General features: G+C 47.8%; 1 protein-coding gene and 1 pseudogene across 1 annotated transcript in view; one reads left to right on the forward strand and one right to left on the reverse strand.

The window, feature by feature from the left end:
• Positions 1-16,635, reverse strand: part of TNIK (TRAF2 and NCK interacting kinase) — a 445,063-nt gene that overhangs the window by 27,825 nt on the left and 400,603 nt on the right. The window contains exons 22-23 of the mRNA XM_045297671.1: positions 8,870-9,055; positions 512-676 (exon numbers count right to left, since the gene is read on the reverse strand). Of these exons, the coding sequence (XP_045153606.1) occupies positions 512-676; positions 8,870-9,055 (351 nt within the window). The remainder of the gene's footprint in view (positions 1-511; positions 677-8,869; positions 9,056-16,635) is intronic.
• Positions 3,089-3,759, forward strand: LOC105978749 (annotated as a pseudogene).

The following is a 16,635-nucleotide window of genomic DNA, read 5'->3' on the forward strand; positions in this document are numbered from 1 at the left end:
CCTCCAGGACCTTCCACTCTGGCCTGGAGAGGTGGGTGGGTCGGTGTTGGCTCTCAAAATCCTTCCTTCCTATAATAATTCCCTCAGAAAATTACTCATGTGTACATGCCACGTGTGTGAGCCCCATGAAACACTAGCTTTGAAGACAGTGCAGATTTTCAACTTTGGTCTTGACTCTCTACAGGCTGATGTTCTGCTCACTAGCCTGGCAGACAGGAGGTCCCAATTCAGGTTCTAGCTTTGCCACCAAGTCCCTCTGGGCCTTGGGCTTGAATCACCAAACTGTTCTTGCTTCTAAAAACAGGAATTGGCCCAGATGCTATCTGAGAGCGTGTCAGCGCTTGGCTTCGACGATTTCCTCCATCTGGGGGATCTGTATTAATACCTAGCAAGTAGAAATCAGACCAACTCTTCCTGGAGCTTGGCCAAGCCCCACTCTTTCTTGCCCAGAGCGGGGCTTCTGAACCCCAGGAGCAGGACAGGACTCTCACACCTGCTGGCCAGCACTTACTTCAGTCCCGGCGTCCATCTCCTGGGAGTGGGTGGACACACGCCCCATGCCCTCGGTCGGGGTTCCAGCTGGAGAATGGCTCTGCTGTACCAGGTCGGGGAGGTTGACATGGCCGGCAAAGCCGTTGCTGTCACTGTGACCGGATCGCTTCTTGTCTCCAGATGTCTGAGGGGCCACAGCACAGGGGGAGGGTTACAGTGGTGAGGGGGCAAGGGCCACAGGGCCATGCCCCCTCACACAGAGCGGGCACCATGGTGTCCAAGTGGATTCGCTGGGGAGTGGGAAGAAACCATCAGATTTAGAGTTTACCTCAGAAAATAAGAGAGCAACAACATGTTTGCCAATCTTTAGCATACAGATGGATCCCGAGGGTTTCTGTCTGGGAATCTAGGACATTCAGGGATCCCCAATGTCATGGGGCCCCCTCTGGGGAAATGGAAAGGCCACAAGGTGGAGGGAGGGCCCAAGTGGACGCTCAGTCTGTGAGTTCCTCTCGGGCTGTGCGTGCACCCGAGAATTGGATGTGCTGATCAGCTCGCCAGGTTTCAGTGAAATAAACCCACCACAAGTATTTGTGACTCTAGATATTGCCAGAAAGCAACAGTGGGGCGTGAACACTAATAACCCAAGCACACGAATAAAATGAGAAAACAGCGGAGATGGCACATACCCAACACTCGTAGGACTTCCTTCAGTCTCGAGGTCAAAACCATGACCAACTGATCAGAAAGGGGGAACCGGACGCAACGGTGGACGTATGACATCCGCCCCCGCCCCCCCCAGGGGGACGAACAACAGAAATGTTGGTGAAAGGGAGACAGCGGATGGTGTAAGATATGAAACTAAGAATAATTTATAATATTTCAAGGGGTCACGAGGGTGGGAGTGTGGGGGAGGGAGGGAAAAAAGAGGAGCTAATACCAAGGACTCAAGTAGAAAGAAAATGTTTTGAAAAGGATGCTGGCAATATATATACAAATGTACTCGATACAGTGGCTACATGGGTTATTAGAAGAGTTGTAAGAGCCCCCAGTAAAAGGATTTATTAAAAAAAAAAACGGTCACAGCTATGAGAACCCCAAGGTGCGACACAGGGGCCCCCATGAGTCAAAGTCAACCAACTTCCTGGTGACTGGTTTTAAACTCTGATCATGTACGGAATATGTCAGCACAATAGGGCAGATAAGATGTCTGATTTGTAAGTAAATAAACATGAGGGAGCTTCAAAAAGCTCATGGAGAAATTCCCTTATCTTTTATCTGTTTTGGAAACGGCTGCTCTGCAGAACACGCTCTCAGCCCCAAAACCCAGGGGAAGATTGGATCACAGGGCAAGTCTGATCCCTGGAGCTAAGGTGCCCATTGCAGCCCTCCTGGCACCGGTGCCCTCTCTCAACGACATTTACGCGCCTGGCTCTTCAAGGTTTCTTAGGGCCGGTCTGGTTCTGCTCTCTGCCACGGTCTCTCATTCTTTCACCCGGCATTTCTGAGTGGGTACAAAGTGTGGGCCACTTTGCTGAACATGGAGTTAACGAGTTGGGGGTTGGGGGGCAAGCAGATGCTCCCCTGCCTTCATGGGCACTGGCAGGGGCTGGGGACCATGCCGTCTCTTTGCCCACCTCACAGCCCGGCTTCTGCCTTTTGGAGCCTGTTGTGACTTTGCTATGCCAGCCATGTACCTGTCTTGGGCCGGAAGTGAGTGGAGGGTCTTGAGAGAGCTAACGGGCTCTCATACTTCTGAGGGTGGGTTTTTTTGGGGTGGGGTGGGGGTAATTGACATGACTTGAGAAAGAACAGCACAGCCTTGGTGTCCTCTGTGGGGGCGCCTTGCTCATCGGTGCCCACTCTCCGAGTCTGACATTTTATCCTCTAAATTCACGTGGAGGGACTCAGGGTTAATTTACCTTGCTAGCCCCCATTGTATGTGTACTGGCAGCGTCTCCTTTCTTCCAACTTGTGTTCAAATACTGAAAAGGCTTTTAGATTGCCCCTCAGCTTCCCAGCAGCATAAATCACACATCGCCTCTTTAAGATTTGGCAAGGTGATCCTCTTGTATCGGTAGCAGACTGCTGCATGCCCAGCACGGATCCCCGAAGGCAGAGCTTATAAAGGAGGATGATGAAGAGGCTGATGAGGGGTGAGGACCCAGCTAGAGGAAGCCGGAAGGAAGCCTGCAATGACCCTCCGTCTACCCGCTTTTGTTCATTCAACCCATGCCTTCTGACTAGCCACCTTCTGTGTGCCAGGCTTAACTCTTGAGCCACTAGCCGGAGGGCTAGTGGTGAAAACCCTCAGCCAATCCATGGGAACGCGATGCAGTCGCTCTACTCTGTCCTACAGGACCTCTGGGCGCCAGAATCCATGACCAGCAGTGGGTGTTGTTCTGTTTCTTGTTTGGTTCGGTGGTGAAGGCATTCTGCTAAGAACCAGAGATAAAGAAACAGGAGCCCCAGGCTCTGTAGGACACTCCTTAAAAGACCTCCGAGACCCAGGTGCCCGAGGGAGAAAAAGCCCCAAACAGTGCTGCCAGGTTTTTCTGTTCCTGTTTTTCCTCTCTCTATTGCACTCCACACGGCCATGACCACTGTCAGCCGCATGCACCCGTGCTGGCCTCGACACCTACGCTGGACAACTTGGTGCCCAATGACCATTCTACTTGGTCTCTCCTGGCTGGCCTGATCTTAGCATCTGCGGTCTTGGTCGCGACCACGTGGCTGTTGTCCAGTGGATCAGCAGTCCTCCCAAAGAGGACTTGGAGCTGGCTGTCCCTGTGCTGGTTTGCAGTGTGCCGGCTCGTTCCCATGGTGATGGAGGGCTGGTCCTCCTTGGAGACCAAGCCTTCTTATCCCAACTCTGGAAAGAGTATGTCGAAGGGGACAGTCAGTATATTCTGGGTGACAACTTCATAGCATGCATGGAAACCATTGTAGCATGGATGTGGGGACCACTCAGCCTGTGGGTGGTAATTGCCTTTCTCCGCCAGTCACCCATCCGCTTGATCCTCCAGCTTGTGATTCCTGTGGGCCAGATATACTGGGATGGACTGTATTTCCTGTCAGAGCACCGCGGCGGGTTCCAGCATGGGGAGCCAGGTCACCCACTTAACTGCTGGTTTTACTTTTATTCTCAGGAATGCCCTGTGGCTGGTGTTGCCCAGTGTCCTTGTGCTCGATTCTGGGAAGCATCTCATTTACAGCCAGAGCAGACTGGATGCCAAGACCACAAAAGTCAAGAGCAAGCTGAACTAGTGAGTGGTGGGCTGGGTTTCTTACACTGGCTAATGAAGAACTCATCACCTGCCAGAAGAGTCGACTATCTGCTCCCACGGGTTAGAGGGACAAAGCTAACTAACTTGCTGTGGTAGTTACATAATCTGTTGTCAATTTGAGATTTGAGTGAAAGGGTGGAGTTTAGTCTGTCCATCAGGTCACAGCTTGATGACCTCATTTGGAGGTGCTAAAGAGATAGGTAAATAGCTGGCTGGAGGTGAGATATAAGCTCACTCCCTGTGAGACATTTCCGTTGACCAAACACATGGAGCTATGCTAGAGCCCTGGAGCTGGAGGAGCCACATGAAGACCCCTGCCAAATTTGAGATGCCTCTACACCACTGGATCCACAAGACTTCCCACCCACTGGCCTGTGATCTTTCTGCATTAAGCATCATTGTCTGTGTTGCATGAGTCTGACGAGGAATTTATAGATTGGTATTGGGCATAAGGGCTAATATTGGACTTATGGACTTGATTTGGACTGGCTTGGTATGTTTTCTCAGTATTCAATTGTTCTTGTATATAAAGCTCTTTCTTATACACATGTGAGTGTCTATGAATTTGTTTCTCTAGTCTACCAGGACTAACACACTTGTCAAACTCATGCTGCAGGGTGGGCACAAAAAGGGCCAGCAAGGTTAAGAAAGACAGGAGCTCAGTGGAGCTACTGCCACGAGCCACTGGGACAAAGGCACCAGAAGACAGGGGGAGGTCCACGATGGTGGCAATTTTGACAATCAGGAAATAAAAATAAATACCACATAGACCCGTGTAGAAGCCAAGTTTATCAGCACATTTTTAAAATGCTCTTTTTGTGGTAAAATTAGGTGTCTCGGCTGATATTTGGGTCAGCTTATACTCAAGTATATAGGTAAATAAATAAAATCAGGAAATAAAAGATCTTGACCAAAAAAAAAAAAGACCTCCAAGAATTTCTGTAATCTTCAGATTCTTCAACATCCTCCTGGAATGGGCACTAAAAGCATTTCAACACTCTTCTCAGCACCTTATAGATGTCACCTCGTCGAATCCTCACCATCTCACCACGGAAGAGCTCCAAGGTGTCCATCCGACAGATGAAAAATCAGCCAGCCAAAGAATCTAACTTGGAGGAATTTCTTGGGCGTCAGGATTGGAGCCTAGACTGTTGGGCATCCGGTCCCAGGGGCTCTGGGCTGCCCTGTTTACCATGGGTACTTTTACTTCTCTAGCCACAGTTGACTGGACTCTCTGAGGCACGGGGCATCAGATTCCCACTGGAACTGCATGGGACTAAGCGCACCCAGTCTGCTGGTGCCAAGCAGATGGACAGGGATGAGAGGAGGGCACCTGTGGTGCAGTGAATGACTGGGAACAGCCCTTCTAGCCATAGTTTCTGTAACTCCCACCGAATGACTGTGTCGCACTGTGCAAAATCTGAGGTGCCTGTGGTCCTCTGAGAGAACTTGGTAGCTTGCTAATTATGTAAATAAGGCACATGGCATCCTTGTGGGGGTGATATCACACAAATAAAGTGTAGGGAACCTTAATAAGTTGATTGATTAATCTTGCCATCCTACTTGGCTTCTAATGATCCTTTCCGGAGGCAGAAAACAGCATCGCATTATCATTAAGAAAGAAGAAGCGGGAGTCGAGCACATCCTATGGACCCGAGATCCCTACGTAGAACCCCCCTGACCCAGAAGAGAGAGGGTAGTGGCCTCGGAGCCAGGGGGAAGGAGCGGTAGAGAAACGGGGGCAGCATAGCCAGAAGGCCAACATAGAGACAGTTAGGTGAGCTCTTGGCTCACATGGCAAAAAAACAGAGTTCCTTTGGCCAGGAGGCTTGCTGGTGGAGTGGGGTGCCTCAGAGGCTCTATCAGCAGAGTTAAAAGAGCTTTGTAACAGGTGCCTAAGCAGGGTGGGCTCAGACCAGGGGCCAGGCTCAATGGGCGTGGCTGAGAAGAAACGGTCCTGATTGGACAACCGTATTCTGAGCCTTCGTAAACCTGAATTGTCTCTGTTATTTCGCTCATAAACCCCACGGCTGTGAGTACGGTCTGTGTCTTCTCTGGGGCCACTGCCATGAATGACTGGCCCCAGCAGGGATGTCGAGAGTGCCCTGGGAGGGACAGATGGTGTCAGAATTGGCCGAAAGGTTGGGAGGCAGAGGGACGTCTGACCCCTGCCTCAGAGCAGTCCGCCTTGGGCTGCTGATGCTTCAGCCACTACTGCGGGGCCCAAGAGCACGTGCGTGCACAGGAAGAGAAAGCTTGTCCTCAGAAAGAGGGAAGAACAAAGGAGAAACTCGGAGGAAGGCAGGGAACGGCAGCTACACATCCAGAGAAGCTGCGTGAGCACCGGTCACGCTTCAGCTTGTTCCAGTCCTGCAGGGGGCCCGATTCACTGAGTTCCTGCCATGAAACATTTCCAAGCCTTAACTTCCATGCCCTTCCCTCTTAACTTAAAAAAGACAAAAATAATTAAATGTCCCTTTCTCCTCCTCCCACTCATTATCTATAACCCACAGGGCTGCATGATGACGGTTAGAACTCTGGCTCAGGCTCAGGGGGTCAGACACTGCATAGATGCCGGATCGTCTGGGAGGAGGGTGCTAAGGACAAAGACTGGTGGAGTCCCAGTGAAGCCTTCCGGAATGAAGAGAAGGCTGAGCTGGACCCACATGGGTCTGCTAGGTGAAGAATGGGCAGGTAGTAGGGAAGGGAAGATATCTCTTCTAGCCGACAGGTTCCATGCACACAGTGGCAGATGAGAGCTGGTGTGGTGTTCTGAAACGACAGCAAGGAAGGGTCCCTGTGGGGAAGCACAGGTGCAGAGGGGACGCACTCCAAGGGCACATTTGAGTGGCTACCATGCACCCACCACAAATTCCCTGGGTGGTGCAACCAGGTAAGTACTCGACTACTAGCCCAAAGAGCAGTGGTTCGAACCCACCCAGAAGCACCTTGGAGACTGGCCTGGCAATCGGTTTCTGAAAGCTCACAACAACATTTGGGGTCACTGTGAGTTGGAAGCGCCTTGGCAGCAGTAAGTACCATGTACAAGATCATGGGTCATAAATAGACCCGGTCGGTGCTGATAGAACTGACTGTTTTATGCACACAAGAACAACCAGTCCAGAGAGTCCTCCTTGACGGTCACCTTGGAGAACTGCCCTGTTACAAGTCTTTGTTACTCAGGAGCCCGGGTTACACAGTGGGTTATGGTCTGGGCTGATAACCGCAGGGATAGCAGTTTGAAACCACTGGTTGTTCAGAGGGAGAAAGACGAGGCTGTCTACTTCTGCAATGAGTTACAGTCTCAGAAACTCACAGGGGCAGCTCCACCCTATCCTGTAGGGTTGCTATGGGTCAGATGGACTTGAAGGCAGCGGGTTTGAGGTTTTTTAGGAAGATACTTTATCTTACATTTCTCTTTATAGAAGCATGTGGTGTTCACGGATTTCAACTGAAGATTTTTTTTTTTAAGCCCACATTTGGGAAGGCAGAATTTGGAACTCAAGAGGACAAAAGAAACAGAATTTGTGGCTTGTTTTTGGTCCTTCAACCAATCAAATTCATCTGAGACACTGGTGAATGCAACTTCCAGTGTGACTGGAGTGGTCACACATTATTTGAGCGTTTTATATCCTCTGTGCCATTGAGAGATGGCAAGCACGAGGACCGAACATGTGGATCCAAATCTGCCTCCAGCGACTGACTCCACGTTACAAAAGCTCAAGGAAATGTTAAATCCCACAGGCCCCTGGAAGCCTTTTATTTGGAGCCAGAAAGCAACTCTCTCCAAAAGCCTCTCCCTCCTGTTTCCCCAGGTGGCAGGCGGTAGTGAGAGTAGCCCTCCACACTTGGCTTTGAAACGGTCCATCCACCACAGTGGGAGCATTAGACACCGGTGCTGTGCATTGTCAGCGTCTACAGCCAAGTGCATTTTTCATGGGAGCATCCCTGAATGGCCTCCTTACAGTGTACTTGAAAGATTCTGTAAGGACACAAATTAACATCTAGTGAGGGGCTCTGCCAACCCGTCTTCCCGTCCGAGCCCCACAGCCTATTATAAAAGGCTTTATTCATTTCCAAACTGCGTTCCTTTCTTCCTTAACAAAAGTGAGGTGTCCCCGGCCCTCCCCTGGGATGGCAAGGCCTGCCGGGTTTCCGACCCCCTGCCCCGGCTGCGGAACGAGAGCGGCAGGTGATGTGTGCTTCAGAGGGAATACTAGTCAAAGGAGAAATCAACTCTTTGGAGAGAGGGGGGGGGGATAAAGAAAAACAGTCACCATGGTTCCATTTATCCCTCCCAACCAGCCCATGTCTTATACATTGTTACTCATGAAATTCTAGAGCTGAGAAAACGATGCAAGGCAGAGGCAGGCAGCATTGGGTCATGACTTTCCTCACACGTGAAGAGCTGCCCAGAGCCGGAGACATGAGAAAGGAGAAAAGCTAAGCCTGTAATGTGTTGGGGCCACCCTGTTTAGCAGGTACAGTGGGGAGGTACCACCCAAAGGAGCAGGTGGAAGGGAGCACGTGGTCCTTCCAACCAAGTGATGTTCCCAAGCACTCGTAAGCAGAATCCTCTGATGGACTAGAGTACATTTTAAAGCAGATCTGTAGATTTCTTTGTCCTTCTACCCCAAAGGGTTGAATGATTTCATTACATGATATGACCACATCTTGGAACTACCGGGCATTTTCTAAATAAACTACCGAGCGATAAAACCATGGGGGTGGAGTGGGGAGGAGGCGGAACGAGGCCACGGGCGCTATCCAGAGACCACTCATTTTGCCTTTCCTGTTGCAGTTAACATCTGGGCTTGCCAGTGTACAGCCTCAGGCCCAGACTCTGCGTTCCGAATTGCATACCCCAGAAGGAAGAATTGACACTAGTAGAATAAAGTCACTCTGCAAAAGCTTAAGAAGGAGGCTGGAAAGAAGGCTCATGATGAAAGCCACACCTCCATGTGGAGGCACAGCTTCCTCTCCTCCTTCCCCAGGCTCACAATACAAGCCACAAGCATCCTCTGGGCAGGTGCTCAGTAAAAGCCGCTGAAGCAACGCTCTTCCTCTGCACAGATTTTAGAGCGACTCACCTCTCTGATCATCAGGGTTCCCTCTCTGGAAATGCTGCTGCTGAAGGAGTCGGTGTGGGTGGCCTCCAGCCCGTGCGTCCCCACCATCCCCACACTGTACTGCTCATTGCTCCCAGGGGCTCCTGTGGGTCTGAGATCAGAAGAAAGAATATTCTTGGTGATGTACCTTCCAGAAATACCAATCTCCTGTGCATAGTAATTGTGTGTATTGGTAAAAACATACAGAACAAAACATTTGCCAGTTCAACATTTTTCATATGTGCAATTCACAGATGTTGATAATGTTCGTAATAGTCACCATGCTGGGCAATGTCATCACTCTGTGTTTCCAGGTGATTCCACGACCAGCAGCACAGGCACAACTCCCCCTGAGCAACGGTTCCCGAGGATAGGTAGACGGGCCCAATTGCCGACCCGCCGGACTCAGTGGTGGGGATGACACGGGGCTGGCTGCTGTTTTGCTGTGCTGCACAGGAGGCTCTTGTGAGTCTAGGTACTCTGCTGTCTTGATGGATGGAGTGGATTTGGGTTGGGCAGGGGCCCCAATGGTGGATGGAGTGTTGCTGTGGTGTCAAAAGCTATGCCACTGGCATTTCAAACAATAGCGGGGTCACCCTTGGGGAACTAGTGTTAGAGAAGCTTGCAGACTAGCAAAAGCAGCCCTGGCAGCGTGGTGGTTATGCGTGGGGCTGCGATCCAAAAGGTCAGCAATTTGAAGCCACCCGTCTCGGGAACTTACAGGGCTGTTCTACTCTGTCCTAAAGGGTCGCTAGGAGTTGGCATTGACTTGATGGCAGTGAGGCTTTGGTTTCAGACCGGCCCCCCCTAAAAAAACTAGGAAGAAAGGCCTGGGGACCTATTTCCAAAAACTGGCCAGTGAGACACTTTATGGATCACAACAGAACCCTGTCTGACTTGCTCGCTCTGGGCTTCCAGTAAGGGACAGATTGCTGGAGGAGGCCATCGTGTTTGGTGAAGCAGAGGGCCAGCGAGGCGAGGAGACCTTCAGTAGGAGAACCGGCACCATGCCCACAAGAACGGCGGCACAGGGGCCTGCCGTCCTGAGGCTGATGCAGGACAGGGCTACGTGCCCGTTCCATTAGAGGGAGGGTCACCCTGCGCTGCAGTTGACTAAAGAGCAGCTGTCTATCAATGCCCCCACCCTGTGGGCTGTTTACTTCCAGTTTGTTTGTTTTTTTGCCCTCGTATTTAAGATATAACGGGAACCTCGGGTATTGCCGCGAGAATGTAAAATGGTGTATTATTTGTTATGACAAACAGTTGGAAATTCTTCCAAAAGTTCAGCACAGAATTACTATGGAACCCAGGAATCTCACTCCTAGGCAGACAGCTAAAAGGAATGCAAGCTGCAACCAGCAGATGCATGCACATACCATTATTTACAAGAGTTCAAAGGTGAACGGACCACAAGAGCACCCACAGATGCATGGACTAACACAATGTGAAATACACATGCAATGCAGGTATGATTCAGCCATAAAACAGTGAAATGCTGATACTCGCCACAGTGTGGATGGACCTTGAAGACATCATGTCAAATGCAATAAGTCAGACACAAAAGAAGAAGTGTTATCTGATTCCACTTCTATGGAATATCTATATCAGGCCCACACACAGAGACAGAAAACGGAGCAGCGGTTGCCAGGGGCTGATGAGAAGAGAGGAGTACAGCAGAGTATATGTTGGAGGTGAAGGCAAGGCTTTGGAAGTACATTGTGATGGTTTGTTTGATTTATATGCAATTAATATGACCCTTCCAGCCTTATGTGGCGCATTATAATTCTGGATGCCACAACAGTGGAGCAACTACGGAAACCTAGGAAGATATGGCACCAACATGCCATGTGGTTTCCTAGATGGAAATCTGGACCCAAAGAGGCCACTAGGTTAAAAAATCAGAAAATGTGAGTAAGTTATGGACCCAGGTGAACAATAACGTACTCAGGAGCTGACACCAAGGGCTCAAGTAGAAAGAAAATGTTTCGGAAATATTGATGGCAACATTTGTACAAGTGTGCTTAATACAATTGAATGATGGATCGTTATAAGATTTGTAAGAGCCTGCTCCCAAAGAAAATGATTAATAAAACCAAACCAAATCAATAACATAATCCTATTAGTTCATTCATTACAATGAATGGACCACAATAATGTAAGATGTTCAAAACAGATAAGGTGCATGGTTATATCTATATGACCTACTCAATTTTTCTAAAAATCTAAAGCTGTTCTCAGATATTAAATCTGCTCATCATAGAACAATAAAGACAGGCAATGATTAAAATGATTAAACATCAACAAAGCCTCGAAACCAAAGCTATTACCACCAAGCCCCTTGTAACTCACAGTGACCCTCATGGACAGAGGAGGGCTGGCCCGTAGGGATTTCAAGGCTGCAGTCTTTTAGAAAGCAAACTGCCACATCTTTCTCCTACAAAGCAGCTGGTGAGTTTGAACTGCCGACCTTTCAGTTAGCAGTCACACGTTTAACCACTATCCCACCAGGGCCCCACAGTGTTTTACAGTGAAAATAGTCCTTTGCTATTTTTCCAACACAGAGACCGAGTAAGAAAAATTAGTTCAAAATCCAATAAAAATGGAAACAAAGCAAAACAAAAACCAAAAGGCAAAAACCCTCCATTGATTAGAGGAAAATTACCGGAAATTTACTGTAATTAGGCAGCAGGTTTAGAACTATAATTCCCTCTAATTAGATTTGTCAAGATGTTCCTAGAGGTATTGATTTAATTCGATTCAGTACGCATTTATTGAGCACCTGCTATACAAAAGGCCCTTGGCTTGGCACCGGTGAATATACAAGTGGAAAGATCCACGGTTCCTGAACCTCAACAAGTTAGCGTGCAGAGGAGCCTAAACACGTGAAACACAAAGCCACAAAAGCCAGGCTGGAAGGCGCTAAGCAGGAGTGACAGAAGAGGGCCGTGCTGATGTCTGGAAGGCGCAGCACGGAGCACAGGCACGGCATTTTAAGGAGCCCATGAGGAGCTCGTGCGGATGCATGCGTTGTATAGTCATGGTCTCCAGAGAGGAAAAGGGTCACAGTCGTCTTTTAGGCAGACCCTGGGGGGCCAAGGATGCGGCATGACCTGAGTCGAGCTTCTGGAAGATTCATCAGGTGAGAGCCCGAGCAAGGGTGAGAGAGAACTGGAGGCAGGAAGGCACTGCAGCAGCCCGGACAGGGGCAGGGCATCAGCCGCATGGTTCTAAGTGAGGAAGGGAACACGGAGATGCTCCCTGGTTTGACGACACCAGCAGAGGTGGTCGCACTGGGCCCCACGTGCGTAATTACGAAGCACATCACACACGGGAACTTGGCGGAAGATGCTACTCCCAAAGGAAGCCTCTTTGGCTTACCTGATAGGAGGTAAATCAACAAACAGGCTTTCCTTCCCTTCTTCCTGTTCCAGGAAGCTTGCTAGTCTGCCCTGCACCCTCATTGTCATACATGCGCCACATAAAATGGAGATACCTCTGAAATAACGTTCTCTGAGAGCTCAATCATTTACAGTAAGAATGTTGACCATCTGGTCTATTTCTCCATATTGTATACTTATGTCTACGCCTGAAGTCTTTGGAAAGGGTGCATTTGATCAATTAGGGTTGGTGGCATAGTGGTTACACATGGGGCTGCCAACTGCACGGTCAGCAGTTCAAAACCACCAGCTTCTCTGTGTGAGAAAGACGAGCTTTTCTACTCCTGAGAAGAGTTAAAGGCTCGGAGACCCACAGGGGCAGTTCTACCGTGTCCTCTCAGGTCCCTGGGAGTCGGCATCAACTCAGTGGCAGTGAGTCGATGAATCAAGATGGGCCCCATGACATCTGGTGCTTTATGCACTATTGTAGGTTACGCCTTACACGTGGCATATCAAACCAGCACATATGCAGACAATGCTGGTCCCACAGCGGGACCCACAGCGGGACCCACAGCTGCTGGTCTGATGGCTTGCACTCGATTCTGATGAGCTTTTTGTGTCCATATCATGATCTTGAACTGTGCTGCAGTAGATGCTGATTTTCTGCTCTAAGACTACGTAGCACAAAGCATAAAGGTTTACTTGCCAATTGAAAAGGTGATAAGAATGTACATCAGAAGCATGCTAGCCCTGAAACCCTCATTCCTAAAGAGGGTACTGTTTTATAAAATATCTTTTTCATAGTGTGAAGTTTCTTAGACAAATAGCTATCACATACAAGTTGAACATATGAAATATATTTTTATGGATAGTCTATATTTTTACAAATTTAAATAGACAGTGTGGAACACACACACACAGTCTTCCTTTGCTCTTAGTGCATTTCCTTTATAGGAGCCTTGCTAAGACAGTAGTTTAGCATTCAGCTGCTAAATGAGTGACTGGCAGTTTGAACCCACCAAACTGGGGGTTCTCTCTGTGGGAGAAAATGCGGTTGTCTGCTCTGGTAAAGATGAATAGAATTAGCAATCATGTTTCTAAGGTGAACCAGAGACTTATATGCCTTAGATAGATGAATGGGTTTTGGATTTGCACTGAATTCTAACCCCAGTCTAAGAAAAATTAATTCTTATGACATGGCCCTGTTAGATGCTGGGCCTTAGGAAGCGATCACTGAAGATAAGGGTGCTATATCGCAAAGTATAGTGAAGAAACTAGATGGTGACCAGATAAGAGAAAGAATAACTGAGGTCTTAAATACTTGTCTTCTCTATACCCTTGGCCTTAGGACTGAAATACCCTGAGGGGAGAGAATGCAAGGGATGGACAGGTCTATACTGTGGAAATGGCAATTGTTGGACCTTGGGTGGGATGTGTGGCGTAGTGGGTGTCCAACGAAAGGAGACCCAGAGCCACCATGTGTTTCGTGCCTCAATGCTCCCCTTGCATGACTATGACAGGTTTGGGTCTGAGAGGCAAGGGTCTGCCCTTGCAAGAGATGATGCAGGAACTTTCCCCCTAGCACCAAACCCCATGTTCGATGTGAGCCAAGTGCAATGAAGAAATCAATCTGTATAAAGCAACACCTCATGGATTGCAGCTCACCATTAGTACTTTCAATTCTATGCCACTGGATAAATTACTGATATTATCAATGCAATTGCCTTATATCCTAACCCCTGATTGACAATGCTTTTCCTTTTTAATTTCTTTTTGGACTTTTTGTTTTGTTGGTTAACTTTGTTGTTGTTGATCTTGTTGGTTCTGGTTTTTGCTTTTGTTTTTGTCATAATATGACCGCCAAAGTAAACCAGAGTTGGTTTTAACCTGGGGACAAGCAGTCGGATTTCAGGCTCCCACATAATTCTAGCTCGAATCTAAAAAGTTAGTTCTTCTGGCATGGCCCTGCTCAATGCTCGCCTTCATGAAAAGATCACTGATGACAAGGATGCTACAGCAAAGTGTGGTGAACAAAGCAGATGGGACTCGCCAATCAAGTGGTGTAGTGCCTGGGGTCTGAAAGGCTTGCATTCAAGCAAGCAGCCATCCAAGTGAGGTGTCAACTAAGACCACACGGAAGAAGCACAAAGATGATAGCAAAATCCAAGTATGATAAGGGGGAAGTACCAGAGCTTAGATTGTGGCCACTCAATCTGTAGAAGGCTATCTAGGATGGTGGAAACCCCCAATCCATCTGCAGTGTCTGGTTGGATTGAGCCTCTGGCAGATGCCCTCTGGTCACAGGTGAGGCCCTCAACCAGCTTTACTATCAACAGAGATGATAGTAAACTTGACTATAGTGGATCGAACCATGGTGTAATAGGATAACCTGGTCAGTTGACCACTCTCTTGCTCTATGTTCAAATATTTCTCAATTGTTCCAAGACAGAAATTTCTTCTCTGACTTTTACAGTATTGTTGGTGGTCTTTTCTTTCTTACTCTTTATTTTTATTATTATTAGTTTCTTTCTGTTTAATTGTTTACTGTTTCTGTTAGGTCTCCCGTTTAGGAAGCACAGAAGGAGTGGATACCGAGAGACAATAACTGCTGCAGTGCTTTGCAGGAAAGTGTGTGTGTGTGGGTCTCTCTGTGGGTGTTCTGTGTGTGTGGGGGTGTGGGGGGTGTGTTTTAGCTGTTTTTGTGGGTATGTGTAGGGCTCTTTTTTTAGGTGTTTTTTATATGTGGGTGTGTGGTGTGTGTGTATTTTATCTCGAGAACTCTTCTAAAGAGAAGAGCAGAGACCCCGCGCGGGGGTGTGGTCTCGTGTGTGTGAGGGGGGGGAGTTTTGCTTGAGGGCATTGAGTTCATTCTCAGGGCCGTAGAACAGTTTGGTGAGGAACAGCAGTTGTGCCTGAGCAACACCCAGAGCATGATCAATGGAGCGGAGTTACACGTGTAGACGGTGCTGAACTGGAGAATGTTTGGTGTGTTTTGGTTTTTTTGGGGGACAAACTTGAAAAACAATTACATAAATCACGAGTACGGGGAAAAGAAGATATTCTAAAATTGATTGTGGTAAAGATTGTACAACTCTTCTTGGTATGGTAGAACCATTGAATTGTTAGGACATGTGGAAGAAGTAGTAATAAAACTGTTAAAAAAAAAGAGGCTTGCCTTCAATTAAGCAGCCATCTAAGCAAAGCACCAACTAAATAGCACGGAGAAGCACACCATCGTGTGTGAGCCAAGCTCTGCAAATAATACAGTCCCATCTGAAGGAGGGAATGGTATCAGAGCTAAATTGGGAGCCCCTGGTTTGCAGAAAGGTGTCGGTAACAGTGGAGGGACAAAATGCATTTGGGGAGTCCACACATGGATTAAGCCTCTGGTCAATCCCTTCTGACCAAAGTCGAGGGATGTGAATAGCCTTGTTAGCAGACATGGAGCATTGTAAAGGCAATTACGGCACATAGAGTTAGGTTAAAATGTAATATCTTATCATTTGATCTCTCTGTTGACCGTTTAGTTTCAGTTAAAAAAAAAAGTGAAGGTGAAATACATGTGGATTAAGCCTCTGGTGAATCAACCCCCTCTGACCACAGACCAGGGGTGTGAGCAGCCTGGCTATCATGCAGAATGTGTTGTAAAGAGGGTTGCTGTAGATGCAGTCAGGTTAGCATCAAGACCTTATCATTTGCGCTCTCCTTTGGCCCATTTAAATGCCTTCTGGCTTTTAATATATTCTGCTTTCTTTTTGATTGAAGTTTTTCTCTGTTATACTTTGCTATTTTGGTTGTTGTTGTCTTTTCTACATTTTCTCTATATGAAATCCAGGATAGGTAAATCTATAGAGAGACTAACTGCATTAATAGTTTTTTTGGGGGGCGGGCAGGGGAGGTTAGGGGAAAATGGGGAGTTAATAACCAGGAGTACAAGACAGAAGAAAACGCTCTAAATTTGATTGCGGTGATGATTGTACCACTCTTTGTGATATGACTGAGTTATTGAATTGTATGGTATGTGGATTATATGTCAATAAAACTTTTTCTTTAATTCACAGTCTTTAAAACCCTAAGCAGCAGCTCTACCCTGTCCTACAGGTAGCTATGAATCATAATTGACTTGACAGCAAAGGATGTCTTTTTGTTTGGGCGTATCTTCTATGTGTAAATATTCTTTAATGGATCAATTTTTCATCTGAATTTTGCTAAATATTCGAGAGTCACTCAAATACTGCCTCCCATAGAAATATTCCATGATGGCACTGGCTTATTCTCACCTGGATTATAATGGTAACTCCTCATAATGTCTTTTACCAGCCTCTAGTCTTGTCTTTTCTAAAGCATTGTGTTGAAATAATCTCCCTCAAA

This window comes from Echinops telfairi, unplaced genomic scaffold (genome assembly GCF_000313985.2).
Source record: "Echinops telfairi isolate 266 unplaced genomic scaffold, ASM31398v2 ScPeMD7_7420;HRSCAF=8458, whole genome shotgun sequence".
NCBI classification, from domain to species: Eukaryota; Metazoa; Chordata; class Mammalia; order Afrosoricida; family Tenrecidae; genus Echinops; species Echinops telfairi.